Here is a 14466-nt window from a genome sequence, read left to right on the forward strand (position 1 = left end):
TCAAATGCCTCCTCGATTCACTGACCCCTCGCTCTGAGCTGGTTTGCACTGGCCTCGGGGGCACAGTGTAAGGTGACCAGACGTCTTGATTTTATAGGGACAGTGCTGATATCTTGGTCTCATGTAGGCGTCTGTTACACTTCCCAGTCCCCGTCCTGATTTTTCACACTTGGTGCCTGGTGAGCCCAGCAAGGTGTCACATGGCCAGGCCCACCCCAGGGCAGGGAGTGCGCTGTGAGGCCGGGCAGGGGGCACAAGCTGCGCTCCCCCCCACGGTGCAAGGTCTGCGCGCAGCGGATGCAGCAGGCGCGCGCCCTATGCTCACGGGGTGGGGGTGGGGGTGAGGGAGGCACTGCCGAGCTCGGCAGTTCATGGGCGCAGCGGGTGGAGGACGGTAGAGGGGTCATGCTATTGAACAGCCCTTCTCAGCAGCCAATCAGCACCCAGGAGCCCACCCTGGATTCTGAAGGTAGCCAACCAAAGCCTAGAACTACGCGCAGGGTCCTGAAGGACATCTTCGCCAGCCAATCATCTTCCAGACCTAGAAAACAGCGGCCCGAAGTTGCTGTTCAAGGGCCAATCAGCGGGAAGCCGTGAAAAATTCTATTTCCCTAGCCAATCAGCTCCCCGGCAGCGTCTCCGTCACCTCCGCCGCCGAGAAGGTGAGTGGGGGGAAGTTGGGGACAGCGCTTTGCCGCCGAGCCCAGCGTGCGGGGTGACTGCGCCGGCCGCCTGCGGGGCGGGGGACATGGGGGATAGGGGGGAGTGAAGGGCTGGCACGGTGCGGGAGGGGGAGCGCGGAGCAGGGCTGGCACTGGGGGGGAGGGGGAGCACGGGGGCAGGGCTGGCATGGTGGGGGAGGGGAGCACGGGGGCAGGGCTGGCATGGTGGGGGAGGGGAGCACGGGGCAGGGCTGGCATAGTGGGGGAGGGGAGCACGGGGCAGGGCTGGTATTGGGGGGGAAGGGGCTGTGATGGTAGTGGCTGTGGATAAGAAGGAGGAGCACTGGGAGGCTAGCATGGCACAGATGGGGTGGCAGGGCATGGAGAAGGAGCACTTGTGGGGAGGGATGGCATGGAGGGGCATTGGCTGAGCTGTAGGAAGCGGGAGGGAAGCAGCAGTGGAATTGCTGGAGCTGGAGAGCTGTTCAGAAGCATAATATCCAGAAATGTTCCTTCTCTGCTCTCCTTTGCTCTATGGCATGGGCTGATCCAAAATGCCTTTTCCCCTTCATTATACAGATGGCCCAGAGGCTCGTGCTGAGGAGGTTTCTATCCATCTCCCCCCAAAAGCTCTCTGTGCCACTTGTGTCGATCCTCTCCAAGGTGTCAGCAGCACCATGCTACCCTAGATCACTTGTCCCTCTTACCCAGATCACTGTACCTGCTTCCATTAGGACGTTTTCTACCACACCTGTCTGCAGGGCCACCTTTAACATCCAGGATGGGTCTGACTTCCAGGACAGAGTTGTGAACAGCCAAAAGCCGGTGGTGGTAGATTTTCATGCACAGTGAGTATTGCAGAGGTGGGCAAACTACAACCTGCAGGCCATATCCGGCCTGCGGGACCATCCTGCCCAGCCCCCGAGCTCCTGGCCCAGAAGGCTAGCCTCCGGCCCCTCCCCTGCTGTCCCCCCTCCCCTGCAGCCTCAGCTTGCTCTCTCCGCCACCGGGTGCAATGCTCTGGGCAGCGGGACTGTGAGCTCGTGGGGCAGCGCAGCTGCAGAGCCCGGCCTGACCGGGTGCTCTGAGCTGCGTGGTGGCAACGGCATGGCCCAGCTCCAGCGCTGCCAGTCACCGGTGCTCCAGGCAGCACGGTAAGGGGGCAGGGAGCGGGGGGAAGGTTGGATAGAGGGCAGGGGAGTTCGGGGTGGTGGTCAGGGGCTGGGGATGTGGATAGGGGGCGGGGTGGTCGGGGGGGAACAGGGGGTTGAATGGGGCAGGGGTCCCGGGATGGGGCAGTCAGGAAGGAGGGGGAGTTGGATGGGGTGGCAGGGGGCAGTCAAGGGCAGGGGTTCCAGGGGCAGTCAGGGGACAGGGAGAAGGGGTGGTTGGATGGGGCAGGGGTCCCAGGGAGGGCCATCAGGAATGAGAGGGGAGGGGTTGGACCTGGCCTCATATAGAACTACACTTACTCAAGTTTGCCAGTTTAGCTATACCGGCAAACCCTCTTAGTGGAGAGACAGCTTCTATCTCCACAAAAGCACTTTTGTCAGTATAGTTCATACCGGTTCCTAGAACAGAATAAGCCTTGCCAGCAAAAGGTTACTGTGTGCCCCTCATTTTCCTCCCCCAGCTCTCTGTTCCCATTTCCCTACATGGCAGACACTCTGTGTGGCCCCTTTTCTCCATTTTCCCCCATTCTTCCCTCCACCCATTCCAAAGCATTCCACAGCCTCCCCCTCAGCAGGGGTTTTGTGTGCCCCCCCCATCACTCTCTTATCTATCCTGCAGTATCCCATTCTCCCCCCGTGGCAAGAATTCTATGTGGACCCTCATTACCCCATGGCCCCTATTCCCACCTTCCCTCCCAAACTAGGAGCTCTCTGTGTCTCCCTTTCTCCCTCCCCACATACCAGGGTCCCCCACTTTCCTCCCCCACCATGTCAGAGGCTGTGTGCACAGCCCTATTTCCTCACCGTTATTTTTCTTTCTGGGAGAGAAGTCATTCAGGATATCAATGTGTTAAATTCTATTGGGAGAATAAGCAGAGATGAGACAGGATATGTTATGCTGGAAGACATTAATGGCTACCATCAACCAGTTCTTTTGAGCTGTAGATAATTGCAGAAGTGGTTGTGACTGGGCTAAAGAGCTGGCAGGGCTTCATGTGTCCCCCACATTGCCCCTTCTGATTTCCTGATTTTTTTTTTTTTTTTTTTTTTTACCACAAAATCAATAGGGTTCTGGCCATTGATGTTTAGAACATTCCCTGGAGTTTTGGAATTGATCAAATGCAGCGTTCAGAAGCTATTGCGTGACACAGAACTAAACTTTGTCTACGCTTAAAAGTTATATCAGCATAGCTGCATTGCTCATGGGAGTGGAAAAGCCACACCCCTGACTGACACACCTAAGCTGACAGAACCTCCAGTGTAAAAGCAGCTACATTGAAGGAAGAGTTTCTCTGTTAACATGGGTATTGTCATTCAGGGAGGTTGTGTTCCTACACCACCAGAAAATCTTCGGTCATGTAGGCTGCCTCTGCACTAGGGATTGTGCTGGCATCGGCTCTGTAGTGCAGACATAGCGAAATACTCTTGAGTTTAGTATAAGGTTTTAGCAAGTTTGGTCAACAATACAGAATGCTATACAAAACGTAACGCTTAGGGTATTTCACTGAGATGTTAACATAGATTGTGTAATTGTCATGGATCCATGGGATCTGTGCTATGCCTCAGCTTTAAACGATCCCTTGCAGCCAGAGATGACATATACCAGCTGATTGGGGTGGGGGACACAGTTTAAAGGTTTGGCTGCCCCAGAACAGCTTGAGTCATGGCACCCCACCAGGCAGGTGTCCTCCCTCCCTCCCCCCCAACCTCAACGGCCCCTCCCTGCAGCTCGCAGCTGTTGCTCCTGCCTCTCCCCACAGGGCTCAGCTCACTGGCCCCCCCAGCAGCTGCCTGACAGGGAGGGGGTCCAGCCATCCCATGTGACGGAGCAGGGCTAGCAACCCCTGGCAGAAATATGGGGAGGCACATGATCCTGCATTGTTCCCCGCCCCTCCCCACCACCACCACACACACACACAGGAACCTTGTCAGTGTGCCAGATCCCTAAGGGGGCCCATTCTTCCTTAAAGGTCGGCCACACAGCTTCAGCGTCTCCAAAACTGAGTGTCTGGGCTCTTGAGCTCTACTCAGCAAGTCCAACTTAGATAACTCCTTGTCAGAGACATTTCCTGTCTTCCAGGACCAGTGCACCTCAGCAAGTATTTGCAGTGACACCGAACAGAGTAGGGTTTATTAGTCAAATGTAACACAGCACTGGAAAGTCCTTAAATTAGCATAGAGAATTAAAGGTTAAGACATAATCCATACTGGCCAAGCCAGTGCAATCAGCCAGCAAAGCGGCCGTGGAATCCGTTTCCGCTCTCTCCATATTTTTCTCTTTGTCTGTCAGTCCCATGTCTCTCCAAAGACCAGCTTGTATCTTAGCATCTTCTCATCTCTTGGTCCATTGTCTTCCTCTTGCTGAGTTCACATGTTCCACCTGCCGGAGTTTTGTGTGGAGTTCTCTGTGGATCACTGTCAATTGTTCAGTTGTTGGGATTCCCATAGTCTTTCTGGATCCTCCAATGATATGGGTCAGTCCCTTCAAGGACCCATTCATACTGCCCCAGACAGTTAGGTGACCCAACACCTCATATCTCCTGCTCTACACCTATAGGGTGGCAATCCCTAGTCAAGTAAGTCACTGCCATGCATATCATTCATAAGAATATTACAGAAGATTCCCACTTCATCACAGTAACAGAATGAACAAGCATAACAACCCCGGTCTTAGTAAGCCTTTTATTTACTTAATATTATTTTGGCTTCCACCTTTTTCAGCCCACAGTCTTACAGCGACAAACACCAGAATCTATTTTATTGCTACATTTTACTGCCCTACAGTTCAGCTCTCTCCCATTATGGCTCATGAGGTTCTCTCCTTACTGTGTCATAAGGATACTTGCTAGCATTAAATGTGCTGCACAAACTCGTTATGTTTTCTTTATTGACATTTAGGCCCAAACAGACAACTAAAACAAATTGCTGCATGAAAGCTGTGTATTACAAGTGATCTGTGTCCTCCAAATTAATCTCCATGCAATTTTTAAATCATTCCCAAATACTCCTCTTGTTACCTTCATGTTTTCTTTAGCAGCTACTAGTTCCCGGGTGACCCGAAGTAGTTGCTGAGAAGTTCATAGCTTCATCTATAATCAAATTAGATAATGTCTGTCCCATTTTTTTTTGAACGCTGTTTACACTGGGGAAAGACTTTCACCAGCAATGAGTTGTTTGCAAAAGCCTTTGCAAATACCCTCAGCAGTTGGCGTTGATAAAGATTTTTGCCATTGACTAACAACGAAAATATTCCAAGATTCTATCTGCTAAATTATAATAATAGTAATTTTCTGTCTCATTTGTGTCTGGTGCACCTAGTGCCCCCAAGCAACATAAAGGCCCCCTTTGTGCTTGGTTCTGTACAAATACAGAGCATAGAGTCTGGAAAACTCTCAATCTAAATGGACAAGAGCAACAAACTGAAATAGAAACTAATGATGACTGGGGCCATGAAAAGGAGGATCAACGTGTATGTCTGCAGGTAGAGAAACCAAGAGCTATTGGGAGTAGCATAGGGAGCAAAACCAGCTCTGGTTTCAATCTAAAACATGATGTAAGGGTTTGGGAATTTTATTCTTCTTTTCTTTGTAAGGATAGGTGGGGTTGAGATCAATGTAATTGGGGCAGTATTACTTCAAGTGCAGTTAGAGGAAGAACTCAGCACTTTGACTAGCACCAATGCCTTCCATTCAAACTCTTCCTAATACCAGAGTTTGGTACAGGTAGTCTCTGTTGTTGTTTTTTTTCTTTTTTAAATAGCTACAGCCTCTCCGTGACAGTGATTTTGCTGTGGAAGAGAGCCCTTAGGTAAACACAGCAATCACTTTGGAGACTGAGGTGTTTCAAGAGTAATGGGCTAACACTGAATAGCAGCCTCTTCCCACCCTCCCCTGATTTAATAATGCCTTTCTTATGGAAGCCTCTCTCTAAACTGTGTAGCAATCCAGGCTTGGTCTAGGCTTAAAAGTTCTGTTGGAATAGCTGCGTTAGTCAAGGGTATCAAAAACCCACACCCCTGACTGGCATAGCTTTGCTGACAAAATCCCCAGTGTAGATGCAGCTATGTCAACAGAAGCGGGCTTTTGTTGGCATAGCTGATGTCATTCAGGGAGGTGGTGGTCCTACACCGGGAGAAAAACTCCTCTTCTCAGGCCTGGTCTACACTTGACACTTAGGTTGACCTAGCTACATCATTCAGGGCTGTGAAAACTGTCACCCCTGTGCAGCATAGTTAAGTCGACCTAACCCCCACTGTAAGACACGGCTAGTTTGATGGAAGAATTCGTCCATCGACCTAGCTACTGCCTCTGAAAGATGGATTATCTACGTTGGCAGAAAACCCTCTTCTGTCCATGTTGGAAGCATCTATGCTACAGCAGCAACGCTATACCTGTGCCGCTGTAGTGTAGACATACCCTCAGTGTAGGCTGTGTCTATGCTAAGGGGCTATGCCAGCATAGGCTCCATAGTGTAGACAGTCTCAGAATCTGTGTTACTTTCGGACTGTGATTCTGAGTCTAACAATTGCAAAAGTGGTTGGTTAATGTTCACCCTTGGTGTTTAAATTGTGGTAATTTCCCATAGTGTAAAGGTCAGTGTAGGGAGGAGGGGTTAGGTGGTGATCAGGTTGCCTCTGAAATACCATGAATGGTGTGAATCTAAACTATGGCTGCCCGGCAGTTCCTTGTGTAATGCCTGCTTTTTTTCTCCCCTGTGAGGTGGTGCGGCCCCTGCAAGATCTTGGGCCCCAGGTTAGAGAAGATGGTGGCCAAGCAGCAGGGGAAGGTACTGATGGCGAAAGTGGACATTGATGATCACACAGACCTGGCCATTGAATATGAGGTATGGGCCAGGAGCAGGAGGACTCTGCTCCAGCGGTGGCTAGGAGGGGGCACGATGGTATCTTTATAATAAGGAAAGGCTTGTCAGTAGGGCTGTCAATGAATCACAGTTACCTCACGCGATTAACTCAAAAAAATTAATCGTGATTAAAAAAATGAATCACAGGTTTAATCGCACTATTAAACAATAGAATACCAATTTAAATTTATTAAATATTTTGGATTTTTTTCTATGTTTTCCTATATATTGTAGTCTGTTATAGTTGAAATCAAAGTGTATATTATTTTTGATTACCAATATTTCCACTGTAAAAATGATAAAAGAAATAGTATTTTTCAATTCACCTCATACAAGTACTGTAGTGCAATCTCTTTGTCGTGAAAGTGCAGCTTACAAATGTAGATTTTTTTTTTTTTTGGTTACATAACTGCACTAAAAAACAAAAAATGTAAAATTTCAGAGCCTACAAGTCCACTCCGTTCTACTTCTTGTTCAGCCAATCGCTAAGACAAACTTTTGTAGCCAGCATTGCAAGGTATTTATGTGCCAGATATGCTAAACATTCATATTCCCCTTCATGTTTCGGCCACCATTCCAGAGGACACACTTCCATGCTGATGATTCTCGTTTAAAAAAAAAATAATGCATTAATTAAATTTGTAACTGAACTCCTTGAGGGAGAATTGTATGTCCCCTGCTATGTTTTACCAGCATTCTGCCATATATTTCATGTTCTAGCAGTCTCGGATGGTGACCCAGCACATGTTGTTCATTTTGAGAATACTTTCACTGCAGATTTGACAAAACGCAAAAAAAGTACCAATGCAAGATTTCTAAAGATAGCTACAGCACTCGACCCAAGGTTTAAGAATCTGAAGTGCCTTCCAAATCTGAGAGGGACGAGGTGTGGAGCATGTTTTCAGAAATCTTAAAAGAGCAACACTCTGATGTGGAAACTACAGAACCCAAACAACCAAAAAAGAAAACCAACCTTCTGCTGGTGGCATATGATTCAGATAATGAAAATGAGCATGTGTCAGTCTGCACTGCTTTGGATTGTTATCGATAAGAACCCGTCATCAGCATGGACGTGTGTCCCCTGGAATTGGTGGTTGAAGCATTAAGGGACATATGAAGCTTTAGCGCATCTGGCACATAAATATCTTGAGACACCAGCTACAACAGCCCCATGAGAACGCCTGTTCTCACTTTCAGGTGATATTGTAAACAAGAGGCAAGCAGCAATATCTCCTGCAAATGTAAACAAACTTGTTTGAGCGATTGGCTGAAAAAGAAGTAGGACTGAGTGGATTTGCAGGCTCTAAAATTTTACATTGTTTTATTTTCTATTGCAGTTTTTTTGTATATAATTCTACATTTGTAAGTTCAACTTTCATGATAGAGAATGCACTACAGTACTTGTGTAAGGTGAATTGAAAAATACTATCTTTTATTTTTTTCAGTGCAAATACTTGTAATGAAAAATAAATACAAAGTGAGCACTGTACACTTTGTATTCTGTGTTGTAGGGACCTGGTGTCTCCCCAGTACCTAGTGGACAAAGAACACTGCTGCTGTATTCTACAATAAGACCCTGCAGCAAAAGGATTAATATTCACTCTCCCTTGGGAGAGGAGAGCTGTGCTCCTTCCCCTTAGGGATTAACGCAGGGGCGGGCAAACTTTTTGGCCTGAGGGCCGCATTGGGTTTTGTAAATTGTATGGAGAGCCGGTTAGGGTAGGGGGGTCATGGCCCGGGCCCCACCTCCTATCTGCCCACCCCCCAGGACTCCTGCTCCATCCAACCCTGACGGCCCCTGGGAGAGGTTGTGATTGCTTAAACAGTGCAATGAAGTATTTGAAGCCAAGAGATGTACACCAGGCACTGGGTAAGGATTGTTCTGTCCACAGATAAGAGATTCGGGATCAAATAGGTTAATCATTATTGTTCCAAGCCTTGCTATGGTAACTGGTAGCACTTCTGCTACAATTATAGCAGAGCAATCCCAGGCAACTGGAAAACCAGTATTTAAAGGCACTAGGAAAAAGGCTGAAAATTACAGCCCTGTAAGTGTTGTTCCTCTAAGGGAAGTTTGAGGGATGAGAATTGTTCAGTTTAATGGGGATTTGGCCCAGGGAAATCTTGTCAAACAAACTGGATAACTGAAATGATCACTTTAGATTTGCAAATAACCCTGTCAGGGAGGATGTAAGTATTGGACCACAAGCTAAATATGAGTCAACAGTGTGATGCTGTTGCCAAAAAAGCAAACATGATTCTGGGATGCATTAACAGGTGTGTTGTGAGCAAGACACGAGAAGTCATTCTTCCGCTCTACTCTGCTCTGGTTAGGCCTCAGCTGGAGTATTGTGTCCAGTTCTGGGCGCCACATTTTAAAAAAGATGTGGAGAAATTGGAAAGGGTCCAAAGAAGAGCAACAAGAATGATTAAAGGTCTTGAGAACATGACCTATGAAGGAAGGCTGAAAGAACTGGGTTTGTTTAGTTTGGAGAAGAGAAGACTGAGAGGGGACATGATAGCAGTTTTCAGGTATCTAAAAGGGTGTCATGAGGAGGAGGGAGAGAACTTGTTCACCTTAGCCTCTAAGGATAGAACCAGAAACAATGGGTTTAAACTGCAGCAAGGGAGGTCTAGGTTGGACATTAGGAAAAAGTTCCTAACTGTCAGGGTGGTTAAACACTGGAACAAATTGCCTAGGGAGGTTGTGGAATCTCCGTCTCTGGAGATATTTACGAGTAGGTTAGATAAATGTCTATCAGGGATGGTCTAGACAGTATTTGGTCCTGCCATGCGGGCAGGGGACTGGACTCGATGACCTCTCGAGGTCCCTTCCAGTCCTATAATCTATGATTCATGCTGTAGTCAAGGGCTGGATTATAGGGCCTCTTCCTGAGTCTTAAATATAGACACAGGCAAACTCTGTTAAATTCCCATTCTGCAGAAAGTGCTGGGGATCCTGGGTCCCTGGTGGACCTGCACCCTGTGCTGTCCAGATGATACACCTCTACTTTTGTTAGTGCTTCAGACTCCTCGCTGGGCAGCAGTGGGACCATGGTGAAATGGAAATGCTACGGGGAGTTTTGTTCTGATCCTTACAGTTTCTGGCTTGCTTTTTTGAGGAGGACATTTTGGTTCTTGGTTTGTGCTGTCCTGAGCTCAGGGTTAGAGTAGCTTCATTTTGCTCCTCCCTCTGAAGAGTTGCTAGCCAAGGCAGTGAGAGTGCAAAAGCTGGAGGGGATGGCCAGAGTGGCTCCATGCTGTTGTAGATCTGCACAAAAGAAGAGGAGGCTATGGTGTTTAAAGTAGGGGATCAGAAATCCACCTACACTGGAGCAGGAAATCTGAACTACCCTGCTAGCAGCATCCTCTTCTAGCAACAGGAACCGAGGGCCCTTCCACCTGGGATCCAGGACTCTCAAATTGTTCTCTGCTTGTGTCCTGGGATTTTCAAGGCCCTTTTCTCACTCCCGCAATTCCCCTGCTAGCTGCCAGGAAACCAGTTTCCTCCCACATTTCTCCCTCCCCTCCACACGCAGACCCTGGCCGGCTGCCCAGCCTGAGATTGCACAACTTCCTCTCTGCGGTGGATTCTGGGGGGGCGGGGGATGGAGAGAGACCCCCTCGGAGAGCTTTGGAATGCCTGAGCATTCCTTCACATGGGTCTCTGCCTGCCCTTGGCTCCAGGCTGTCCCAGCAGAGGACATGTCCCAGAAGCATTTCCTGCTGCTAGAAACCTTGCAAATCCAGTTCTGCACAAGACAAGAATTCGTTCTCCTATAATTCTCAGTCCCTTCTCATCCAACACCCACTTTTCAGGAGGTCTCCCCCCACTGTCACTTCCCTTCTTAACCACAAGGGCAAAGAGAGGGGAGTACTTTGGCTTTGTTCTGCTCTGTGTGGGATTCTCTCACTTTCAGTTGCATTGGCTTGTTGCCAGCATGCATTTTAATCCTATCTGGGAAAGTGCAGTCCCTTCTCCCATGCTGCTGCTGGTCAATGCATAGACTGGCTGGTGTGGTAGTTTTGGAAAGATAGCAGTGGGATTCCTTTGGCTGGAGATATCTCAGCAGTAGTAGCTTGTTCCTTTCTGGAGTTCCCTGCATTGTTCCTAAACTTACTGGTGAAATCCTCACCTCTTCTCTGGCCTCTCTATGCTGCATAAAAGTACTGGAGTGGCGTAAATGAGCCCTAACAAACCTGGTTCTGTCTGCGGGAGATTTCTGCTGGTGCAGGCAGTGCAGAACCCGAGGTGTTCCTGACAAACCCTGGCATGGGGCTGCCCATAGGACATCCTGGGATGCTGTAGCAAGTTAGACAGTCCCATGGGACTTTTTTAAGCTATGCTGGGGGCCACTCCGCCCCCCTGGAGCAGTTCAGCATCTGGAAGCACAGAGTAGCTGAAAGCCACTATAGCTGTCCCCTTCCTCCGCGTGCGCGGGGGGGAGGAGATGGAGGGCTGAGCCACAGGTGCACGTGAGGTTCATGCTGGCCCACGCACACAGGCTTGTAACTCAGCATTAAGTGAATGCTCCTCAGCTCTGGAGGCTGCTGCTGTTCCGCACTTGGACCAGTGCTTGCTTTCATCATGTGACCTTTAAAGCAGATGGTTTGTTACCCAAACTCCTCTATAAAATAGCCTCACGTGTAACTCCACTTGCTGTTTAATCTACATTCGAGGCATGGGGAAGATATCCCTGAAAAATAACAACCACGTTGCCCCAGGAGGGCATAATTAAGGCGAGCTCAGTGCTTCCTCGTTATATCCCTTCTTCCTGAAAAAGAGAAAAATTCACACACAGGCACATCAGCTGCACCATATGTGCAGTGAGCAGCTTTCCAGGGCTACACTGCACTTCTGCAACTAGTCACTAGGGGGTGCTAAAGAACACAGATTAAACAGGCATTGGGCAAGTGGCAGGAGGAGCCCCAGTGCCTGAATTATCTAAAACTGGTCTGTATAAAGCCCTGGAGGATATTCTTAGGGAACAGTTCTGGATGGGCGAGGGGGAGGGACAGGGCGAACAAAACCTCTTTCATGTCAAACTGCTGGTGAGAGAGGAGCCATATCTCTAAGGGATTTCCTGTGGGGAGGATTTGTGTGGGTGGCAGATTCCTGATGGCCGCAAGAGACAGTGCAGCTGGGAATGTACTCGCTGAGTGGATGCATTCCCAGGATGCATTCCTACAAGATAAGGATGGGACACATTCCAGGAGATAAGCGCTATACAGATAAGGGCCATGAAGTAGCAGGAGGCATGTGCCTGGCTGTTCTAAAATACTACCAAATTCTTTCCCTTGCCATTCCATGCTGGTCTGAGTCTCGTTACGCCTTCCCCAAAAGATGGCCACAAGGTTTCGTCATCTTCGCCCCCCCCGCCCACCGAGTCCCCCGGGGAGTTTGCTTTGATCCTGAGTGCCATCCTTTGCACTGTTACTTCCTTAGTTTTGAACAAAGCTTGCGGGGGATCGGCTGAGAGAGTAACACCCAAAGCACTGTAGCTGGCTGCCAGCTCAGTTTGAGGGCTTTCCTTCCCCTACCTAATCATCAAGGCTCAGCAGGTGGTGGTCTCTGACTGTGCTGTCAGTGAAGCCATGACCTGTGAGAACAGGGAGAAGCAAAGAGATGGATTTGGGGGGGGGGGGGAGGAGGGGGAGAGGGATGGACAGTCTAGAGCTAACACAAGAATATTTCTCCAAGAGTGGAGGAGGAGCAGGGCAGTCGCCCCGGGCCCCATGCCACAGGGTGCCCCACAAAGCTAAGCTGCTCAGACTTCTGCTTCAGCCCCAAGTGACAAGCTCAGGTCCCTGGGCTTCAGCCCTGCACAGCAGGGTTTAGGCTTTCTGCCCTGGGCCCCAGTGAGTCTAATACTGGTTCTGCTTGGTGGACCCCCTAAAACCTGTTTGCAAACCCCCCCCCCCCCCCCCCCCGATGGCCCCGGACCCCTGATTGAGAACCACTGTTCTAGACCAGAGAGGCCCTGAATTTCTAATGTCAAAAGCAAGCAGGAAAAATAAAACCCTGAAAACTTTTCAGTCCTTTATGAATTATACAGAAGGGCCCAAGCCTTTTCTTTCTTTTTTTTTCTTTTCTTTTTTTTTTTTTTTTTTTTTTGCTTTGCAGGTCATCCTTCAAAGCCATTGTGCAGCTGGGCTCCTCCCCGCATAGCTTATTGTGTGTCTGTTTGCGCCCTCTCTGCCTTCCAGGTCTCAGCTGTGCCGACTGTGCTGGCTATGAAGAACGGAGATGTTGTGGATAAGTTTGTGGGGATAAAGGATGAGGATCAGCTGGAGGCCTTCCTTAAGAAACTCATTGGAGCCTGAACAAGAGAAACCTGCACCCAGGCCTCTGGATTTGGTCATGTTGCATGCTCTCTTGCCAGGAGAGGCATGAAGCAAAACTGAACTGCCTTGTAGAACCTGTGCCCTTTTTTGTGTGTGGGTGTGGCCCACCTTCTTCTCTTGGGCAGCAGTAGTCCTGAGCAATTCTGAGGGTGGGAGAAGCTGGAATTGGGCTTCCATCTGTCTGCAAAGAACTGGCAGTGGGGAAAGCAGGATGACTGCTGAATTAGAGGTGTGTTTATCAGTGTCTGTCCTATCCAGACCCAGAGCAATGGGTGGTTACTCTCTGCAGGATGTGGACACATATTTGCTCTGAGTGGGTTTGTTAAAATCGGGGATTGCTCTGCTTCATCCATGATACCTGCATCCTTGTCCTCCTGTTGCTGGGACAAGTCTGAATCCTCTGTGGCTCCTTGAGCCTATGCCACACTCTCCCCTGCTGCTGATTTATGAAGAGAAACATTTTTTTGTTTTTTGGGGGGGTGGGGAGGAGGGGTTGTAGGTCTGTAATAAAGATAACTTTATTAATCACTTCTGTGTTTTTCTGTAGAAAAAACCCATCTCTGAAATCGTGGGGCAACTCTCACCTGCCCACCAAGGAGGGAGGAATCGTAAGGGGTGCTGCTACTGTGATAGCTGAGCATAGACAAGGGGGCTCCCCAGGTGGAAATAGTGGGGCAGGAGTGCAAGGTGGGATTTAAGAATGTTGGGAGTGTCTCATCAGTATTAAAACTTAATGCACTTGCTTGTTTTAATACCATTATTTCTGTGCAGCTCCCAGCACAGCTCCTCTGGCTTATGGACTAGTCGGACTTGTTTCAGGTGCTGCTGGATTCTGAGACCCAGAAAGTTGATACATCTCCTGATTGAGGAGGAACATTGGATCCTGCCAGTAATGAACCACAGCTTGTTCTCACCCCTCCTCTACTCTCCTTCTCATGAGCAATCTGTGAGAGCTTCCACTCCTGTTTGCATAATTGAAGCTGTTCTTACCACTGAACTCTGGTTCAAGAGGCTGCAGGGATTAGGTGCTGAGAAAAAGGTTGGCGATGTGGAGGGAAGCTATGAGGGGTCTCTACCTTTGGACTTTAACTAGCCTGGCCTTTAAATGATGGTAGTGAGTTTATACATTCATAACTCTAGTTGAGTGCAGTTCCTCCCAGCTGCCTCTCCCCACCCTGCCTGCCCTTTCTGCTTGTTCCTTACATCTGCCTCCATCCTACCTGCTTAGCAGCAGCTGCTGCCACCTTCCCTAACCTCTCCCCTCAACTACTCCCATCCAACGCGCCTTGGAACAACTGCACATTAGTGTTCTCAGGGTGAAACCCATTGCTGCAGCCTGGCTTTTCCTTTATATCAGACAGGCTTAATTTCAGTGCATTTATGCCATGCCCCTCAGAATACTATCAATATTTAATGCCTTTATATGC

The 14466-nt window shown here is 49.0% G+C and overlaps 1 protein-coding gene across 3 annotated transcripts; it reads left to right on the forward strand.

Moving 5' to 3' along the window:
• Positions 1-319: 319 nt before the first annotated feature.
• Positions 320-13567, forward strand: TXN2 (thioredoxin 2). 3 transcript variants are annotated; one of them, XM_005312939.5, is made up of 4 exons: positions 320-662; positions 1242-1510; positions 6553-6676; positions 12902-13567. In XM_005312939.5, the coding sequence occupies exons 2-4, from the start codon at positions 1242-1244 to the stop codon at positions 13016-13018; spliced, it is 510 nt and encodes a 169-aa protein (XP_005312996.1). In that variant the 5' UTR covers positions 320-662; the 3' UTR covers positions 13019-13567. The 3 variants fall into 3 exon arrangements, with proteins under 3 accessions (XP_005312996.1, XP_008174988.1, XP_065420024.1); XM_008176766.2 differs by having other exon boundaries at positions 662-715; XM_065563952.1 differs by lacking the exon at positions 320-662 and having other exon boundaries at positions 1070-1510.
• Positions 13568-14466: the final 899 nt, after the last annotated feature.

The sequence above is a fragment of the Chrysemys picta genome, chromosome 1, assembly GCF_011386835.1.
Source record: "Chrysemys picta bellii isolate R12L10 chromosome 1, ASM1138683v2, whole genome shotgun sequence".
Lineage (NCBI taxonomy): Eukaryota > Metazoa > Chordata > Testudines > Emydidae > Chrysemys > Chrysemys picta.

Excerpts from the sequence above, each read along its gene's own strand:
- TXN2 (XM_065563952.1), top strand. The coding sequence starts at position 1,197 with ATGGCATGGGCTGATCCAAAATGCCTTTTCCCCTTCATTATACAGATG. Across the intron at positions 1,511-6,552 it reads GTGGTAGATTTTCATGCACA|GTGGTGCGGCCCCTGCAAGA; the intron begins GTGAGTATTGCA and ends CTCCCCTGTGAG. Across the intron at positions 6,677-12,901 it reads ACCTGGCCATTGAATATGAG|GTCTCAGCTGTGCCGACTGT; the intron begins GTATGGGCCAGG and ends TCTGCCTTCCAG.